General features: G+C 31.0%; 1 protein-coding gene across 5 annotated transcripts in view; it reads left to right on the top strand.

Moving 5' to 3' along the window:
• LOC106753463 (serine carboxypeptidase-like 11) overlaps positions 1-7,407 on the top strand; it is a 31,168-nt gene extending 23,761 nt beyond the window's left edge. For 2 of the 5 annotated variants that reach the window (XM_014635274.2, XM_022777519.1), the window contains exons 3-15: positions 37-105; positions 333-409; positions 493-612; positions 770-872; positions 1,277-1,314; positions 1,697-1,795; positions 2,352-2,438; positions 2,532-2,684; positions 2,771-2,842; positions 3,424-3,539; positions 3,633-3,746; positions 6,986-7,031; positions 7,205-7,407. In XM_014635274.2, coding sequence (XP_014490760.1) covers positions 37-105; positions 333-409; positions 493-612; positions 770-872; positions 1,277-1,314; positions 1,697-1,795; positions 2,352-2,438; positions 2,532-2,684; positions 2,771-2,842; positions 3,424-3,539; positions 3,633-3,746; positions 6,986-7,031; positions 7,205-7,288 — 1,178 coding nt within the window. In that variant the 3' untranslated portion in view covers positions 7,289-7,407. The remainder of the gene's footprint in view (positions 1-36; positions 106-332; positions 410-492; positions 613-769; positions 873-1,276; positions 1,315-1,696; positions 1,796-2,351; positions 2,439-2,531; positions 2,685-2,770; positions 2,843-3,423; positions 3,540-3,632; positions 3,747-6,985; positions 7,032-7,204) is intronic. The other 3 variants (XM_022777517.1, XM_022777518.1, XM_022777520.1) reach the window with 3 other exon arrangements.
• The last annotated feature ends 204 nt before the right edge of the window (positions 7,408-7,611 follow it).

Below are 7,611 nucleotides of genomic sequence, written 5' to 3'. Positions count from 1 at the left end.
ACTACTTTATCAAGTCAGAGAATGACCCTGCAAAAGATCCTCTTTTGCTTTGGCTAACTGGAGGTCCTGGTTGCTCTTCGTTTTCTGGTCTTGCTTTTCAAATAGGTAATTCTGAGATGAAAACTTTCTGAGTTAATTTCTTTGATAACAAACACTGGAGTTGGATTGAAATACCCTTCAATCTTATATATGGAAGGGACAATTACTGCTATATAATGCATTTATTTTACCAAACCTTTATTTCCATTTTAGATAGTTCAAACTTATGATAATGAAAGCATTCAAATATTAACTTCATCAAAAAAATTGAATCAATTGGATGTGTGGTATAGGTCCGTTTGCATTCAAGACAGAGAAGTACGATGGGAACGTGCCAAATTTGGTGTTGAGGCCACAGTCCTGGACGAAGGTAGAAATTTCATAATGCTTCCTCATTTGACCTTGATTTCATCCCATAGTTAATTTCATAATTGTTGTGTTTTCTTTTGACAGGTGTCTAGCATTATTTTTGTAGACTTGCCTTTAGGAACTGGCTTCTCGTATGCAAAAAATCTCACTGCTAATAGAAATGACTGGAAGTTAGTTCACCATACTCATCAATTTCTTAGGAAGGTACATTCACTGTGCATGTTATAATGTCACTCTTATCATCTTTCGTGAGTTTTCCTTGTTTCATCACTAGATTCCCCTTTCCTAATGATTTTGAAAACAAGTAATTTTCATATCACTGTTTTATTAAACTGCAATCTTCGTATGGTAATCTTTGTAGTGGCTGATTGATCACCCCGAATTTCTTTCAAATGACTTTTACATGGGAGGTGATTCATATTCTGGCATAGCTGGCCCTGCCATTGTTCAAGAAATTTCAAAGGGTATGGAATTTAAAATGGCTTGGTTTAACTATAAGATTTCTTGATATTTTAATATTTTCTACTAATTTCTTATATCTTGGATGTTTTTCGCTATAGTTTTAATGTCGTCTTCTACGTTCTTCTTTATTTCTTCTTTCTTTTCATATGGTAATAATTTGATCCTCTTATAACTTGGATCCCTTTTAGTTCAGGATTTGATAACAAACACTCGAATAACATATAGGATTTGATGCGTAGTCTTTGATTACATCTTAAAAATAAACTTTAAATTTCATTGAATATCACAAAATCAGTTTTATACAAACTAAATCTCACTTTACATTTAACTAACATATAAAAAGCTTATCATGCATGCACATATAAAATAAATCTTGCAATTATTCTTCGATTTCTTTGATCAACAGGAAATGAAATTGGTCTTCAACCACCAATAAATCTCCAGGTTTGCTATCAGTTTCTCTGTCTGTGCTTTTACTGTTGGGTTTTTTATAAACTTAAATATATTAACCTTTATGGACAATTAGCGTAGTGAATGTATTAACCGTTGGAGTTTAGGTAGTTAATGAGTTAGTTATTTTTGTCTGTTTTGAGTATATCATTTATGAAATTTGAGTTTATAAATTGCATGTATTCTTTATTGTATGAAAACATCACCAAGAGGTAAATCAAGTTTTGTCAAGTTGTCTACATTTACTACAGACAAAATAAAACTCCAGAGAATGAGTTTTTAATAACTTAGTTCAATTTTCAAAACCCCAAGTCCTTGAAGCAATAGCTTTTCAGATACCACTTTGAAGTCTAAATTGATCTTATGATATTTTCAGGGATATCTGCTAGGGAACCCATTAACAACAAGAAAAGAAAAAAATGAACAAATCCCATTTGCTCATGGTATGGGACTTATTTCTGATGAACTCTATGAGGTAATGGAAGTGTTTTTCTTTTGTTTAAGAATGCTATTTGCATTTTAATTTTGAGTAAAGTTTGTCCCAACTGCTGAAGTGTTGACTTTTTTATTATTGACAATATTAATTGTAAATATCATGCTAAGTGGAGTTGAACCCAGAAATTCTCTTATTCTCTTAATTCCCCAAACTGAAGTTTTGACCTAAATTGTGTGTGAAAATATTTAGACATCCTTTCTATATTGATAAGCACAGTCTAATCAACCATTCAAGTACAACTACTTCTAAAAAAATTAAGAGAATGATATTAATTAGTCATAAATGATAGGAATAATTTGTTATTACAAACATCAGTTATACATGATATGCTATTTTCAGAGATATCGTGGTAGATCTTTATATTATTTCAAAAATTTATATAATGACTACTACATAACTAATAAAACCAAGTTGCTTATTCATAAATTATACGTTGTTTGTTTAAAAGTGTATGCTGATTATTCGAAAATAGTATGCTACTTATTCAAAAATAACTTGTTTAAATGACATCGATTCTGACCTCATGTATGGACAGTCACTGAAGAGAAATTGTAAAGAAGAATATATAAATGTAGATTTTAGAAACGAATTGTGTTTAAGAGATCTCAACTACTATGATGAGGCAAGTAATTACCATCCTAATTCTGTGTTCTGTTTTTTTTTTTACCTGATGAGTTTATTCACCACAATAATAAATATTGTTTCTTATGTTCAGTGCCTCTCAGGAATCGATCCATATAACATCTTGTATCGCTATTGCAAAGATGATTCTACTAAGAAACATGAAGGTCCATGGATTAGATCTCTGACTCAAAAGTTTGACTCCTCTCTTAATTCTCCTCTCACAGAGTGGGACACAAGATGCCAAGTAATTCTTGCGTACCGTAAATGCACTCTCAAAACTTGATGTCCACCATGGTTTCAATTTGATTTCGACATTTTACATTGTTGTAGACATATCATTTTTTCCTTGCCACTCAATGGGCCAATGATCAGAGTGTTCGGAAATCGCTGCACATTCGAGAGGTTTGACATATTATATATATATATATTGTTTGAAAGCTGATTCTATATTATATATTAAGTAAAAAAGACAAAGTTAAATATTATATAAAAAATAAAATTTATTCATTATTTTGAAATGTGATATAAGAGTTTTTAGAAAATCGATTTTTTAGAAAATCCTTCACATATATATTCATTTTTTTTTATTCTTTTTTTTCTCTTAATGTAAATTTTGTAGTATAAGGAGTAAAAAGATTAGGTTCTTTTATACTAAAATAATATAATGAGTATATTATATATATGTATAGGTTATTTGCATATATAATATAAATTGTTTTACAAATTAAATATTTATAAATTTCAGTGAGTTTTTAAAATACATTCTGTATCATTTATCCCCAAAACTATTTTTGAAAACAAATAATTTAAAACTTTTTAATGCATAACGTATATTTTTTTATATTCCTAAATCATTATTATTTTATGATAAAATAAATTATTTGTAAATATTTTTCCACATAAGTACAGTACTAGAAATAATTGAAAAATGAAAGGATAAAATATATAAATAATGTTGGTAAGTTTCTGTATCTTGATGGCAGGGAACAAAGGGTAAATGGGAACGTTGTTGGAAAAGTGATTTTGAGGAAGAGATCTCTAGTAGCTTCGTCTTTCATGTAAATCTCAGTGCGAAAGGATATCGTTCTTTAATATATAGGTGAAGAGTTATATATGTTTTGTTTTGAAAAGTTAGTTTGCATATGTTTTACTGTTTGAAGATTGTTAAGGATGTTTGGTGTTTTGTTGGCAGTGGGGATCATGATGCAAGTATTCCTTTCATGTCGACTCAAGCATGGATCAGAGCTCTGAACTACTCCATTGTAGAAGATTGGAGGCCATGGCTTCTAGAAAACCAAGTTGCAGGGTGAGAATCTAACATTAGCTTTAATTAATATATGATAAATGTTTACCGATTTTATATGCAAAACTAAATAGCAGATCGATCTTTACAATGAATTCGTATGTTTGAGATTGAAGATAAAATTTTATATTTTCAATTTAAAATATTAAAATTCATAGATACGTGATTTTTTTTTGTTATATATTTGTTTATTTTATTGACTTTTATTCAACACTGAGACTTTCGATTTAAATTTTAATAATTTCTTTTTTAAGTGTGAATTTCTTGACATTGGTACATTCACTTTCTTTCTGAGTGAAATAATCTTTTAAGCATGAATAAATTATTAATGGTTATCAGAAAATCTTTTCCCAAAGACTTTTCTAATGTAAAGTTTTTATAAACTTTGGAATTTTTTACTTATTTTCACCTGTTTCATACTCTACTTGTTTAAGTCAGTTATCAAAATAAACCACCACCTATTATTTATTTTTTTGGAAAAAATGTTAAAGAAATTAGTCATTGATATATCATAATTTTTTATCAATATATATATACAGGTTTAATCATACCGATCATTCTTACATTAAATATGGATAACGGAGTTAAGTTTAAACGGATGAGTTATAGTGACCTGATTTCATTAAAATTGTTTAATATATGAAAATCCACATATCATGCTCTTCAATTTACTACGTAATTTAATGAAACCAGGTTACAAGGACATGTTATTTTAAATTTAACTCCATTTTTCAATTTAACGAAAGAGATCTATTTGCAATGATTTCCCATGTTTTATCATTTTATCAAAATCCTATAGATCTTGCTTAGTCTCTCTTTGAACCCTATTAAAACTTATACAACTCATAATTTGAACCAAAATGTAGAAGATTTTGTTGCCCATTGTCTTGCTGGTTCTAATTCTAAAATCTCCAGAAGTTATGTTCTGCAGTGGTAGCTCCTTCTAACCTATATAGTCTTAAAAAAATGTTATGCCACCATTTAAGAGAAAAAGAGAACTCTCACTAAGTAAAGGTGATGATAAACTACAACATTTATCTATCAAAAGACACAAGAAAAATGATATATGTTTCGGTAGGGATTTTGTAGGACCAAGAGACTTATCTTTTTGATGACTTGGCTTTACCGTTGAACTGAGTTCTCCGTTTGTTTTCTTTCCGTCTGGGCCGCTTGATCGCCTGCAATCTTGACTGTTCGGTGATCTTTAGGCTTTAACTGCTCGGTTGCCTTCCTTCTAGAGAGGGGGAGGTACCTGCAAAAGGTACTCCAACGTCAAGTTAGGCGTGTATTGAAGAGCCTCGACTCTTTAAATATTTAATGGAATGATGTTGCTATTGAGTATTTGGACTCAAAGGAGCGTGTGTTTAACGCGAATGAAACGTACCTGGCTTTTGGCCCTGGCTTTCTATTTATAAATTGTCTCATGAACCTTAAACTGACATAAGCCCAATAAAATATAAACAGATTTACCTAAATATCTGGTTAGTTGCTAAATATCTTTAATTAGATATTTTTGAGTATCCTTTGATTATTTTATCTTTTGCTCAAAGATATTTATTCAGATATTCTTGATTATATACCATACATATGCCCCCAAGTCCGAGTTAATCGTTCGGCTTTAGCCATGATTAACTATAGGACTTAAAAGTTTGAGGGAGGTTGTATTTGTCGTATTGGGGAGCGTGCTTCTAGGCGTTGCTCATCTATGGACCTCCTAGTAGGCATGAATGGTCATTTGTGGCTCAGGAGTTCTTGGAGAACCTCTCAGTAGAATGGTCATCTGTGGCCCAGGAGTTTCTGGAGAGGCTTAATACCGCTTTTGGTTCCTAGTTTGGGGGGCTGTGTTCAAAATGGTCGTACCTTTTTTTAAAGGTAACAATTGATCCCAACTTTTGAAAAAATAATTCAAGTTAATCCTTTTTTGTTAAAGCGTCAAATATTTAACGGTGTTGCTACCATTCTGGACAAAACATACTGAGTTGTCTAATACGTGGCACAGTGAATAGTATAACGTGTCAATTTTGAATTTTAAAAAAAAAAATTCTTCACACATCAGTTTCATCTTCCACCTCTCTCAACCTTGAATTTAGGATTTTTTCCCTCATGAGACTACATGCCTGCACCGTTGTCTCCTTCTTCCTCCCCCTCTCCCTCTCCTACCCACAAAACCCACCAGCTTTTCATGCATGCCTCTTCCTCCTACTCCGATTCTGCCGGCTCCCATCTCCACTTCAACTCCGGCTGATGTCCATTCTTAATGTTGTCCACTCTTAGGAATCTTTTTCACTCAGTCATAATTATATGAACCCTAGAATCATATATCTGTTATCTGAACCCATAATCATATATCACACTAGTTTTCCAATCAGTAGGTAGAACCTTCTTTGCCCAAATCCACTTCGCATCATACCCTGCTGTTACCACTAAACGAAACTGCAATGCACCTTTTGGTACCCTACTTGTGTCCCACACTGCACCGTGGTTTCTGCTCATGAAGCTCCAATTCGTAGGCCCCACCTAATAATAAAAATTGCAATCAACGTTAACAAAATCTTATTCAATCAAAAAACAAAATACTGATAATGTTGTGTCTAACAACACACCTGAGCCACATCAACGCTCACAATCTGTCTGACCTCCTTGGTACAGAAATTTTACTGCTAAATAATCTGGCTTCTTGCTTGATTCTTCCACACGGGCCGCCAAATTCTGGCTTTTATAAGAGAAGGAAAAGAAGAACAAAGAAAAAACCACTGGCAAAGCAAAGCAAGAGAAAAGGAAAAGAAGAACAAAGGGAAAAGGATAAAACTTTATCTAAAACTGAACTGATTGAAGCCTACCTCTTGTATTCAATGTCAACAATGCCAAGTTTCAGTATTTCTTTGCCCTTGCCCTTCTGAGCCATGCAGTTATGCATACACGTTATGATAATACATTATAACCACCGGTACAGTATGATGTATCATAAATATAAAATACCAAGAATGAAGTTATGACTTAGTGAAATTAATATTGTATGCACTTAAAAAGCAATTTTCTTTTATTTTTATTGTAAACTATATTTACTATTAAAAAAAAGAAGTTATAGAAAAGTTGATACACCTTTTGTTTTTTTTTTCCACTAACTGTAAATTGAAATGAAATCCAAACCTTTCCGCCTTATTAGAGTATTTTATTTCATATAAAGAACATCCTAAGATATCATCTATCTTATATTTNTGAATAATTTGGATTCCACGCAGATACACAAGAAGATACTCTAATCAAATGACATTTGCAACTGTAAAGGTAAGATATCAGCATCCAATTTAGATATTTTAACTGTTCTTCCTTATATTACAATATTACTCGATGAAATTTAAATAAAATTAATAGAATTATTATTTTTTTTATAAAGATTTTGTTTCTTTATTATATTAAAAATAAAATATATTAATATTTATTCTACATTCTGCTTATAGGGTTCAGGACACACAGCTTCTCAGGACAAGCCTGATGAAGGTTATGCCATGTTCAGCAGGTGGATAGCTAGTAAGCCTTTGTAACTCAACCACAATAGATGTGTTCAAATGTAATAAAATTATCACAAATAAAATATACTATAATAATTTTTGGATTTGTATGTTACCGATGGTTTGCNAATTAATTTGATTTGTTTTCTAAATGTTTTGTATTGTCTCTTTATTTTATCTTTCTTTTTAATACATGAAAGAAAGATAATAGTTGTGAAACATTTTTATGCGAACACTGTGATATTGTTTAGTAACGAATTATATCAATATTATGATATTAAAGAAATATAATATAAAAAGTAGTTAATATTTGAAAATAAAAAGAGATTGCTGAATAAAAATATTTTATATCTTAC

The sequence above is a fragment of the Vigna radiata genome, unplaced genomic scaffold (assembly GCF_000741045.1).
Source record: "Vigna radiata var. radiata cultivar VC1973A unplaced genomic scaffold, Vradiata_ver6 scaffold_133, whole genome shotgun sequence".
Taxonomy (NCBI): Eukaryota; Viridiplantae; Streptophyta; class Magnoliopsida; order Fabales; family Fabaceae; genus Vigna; species Vigna radiata.
The sequence above is the reverse complement of the archived record's forward strand: the minus strand, read 5'-3'. Positions and strand labels throughout refer to the sequence as shown.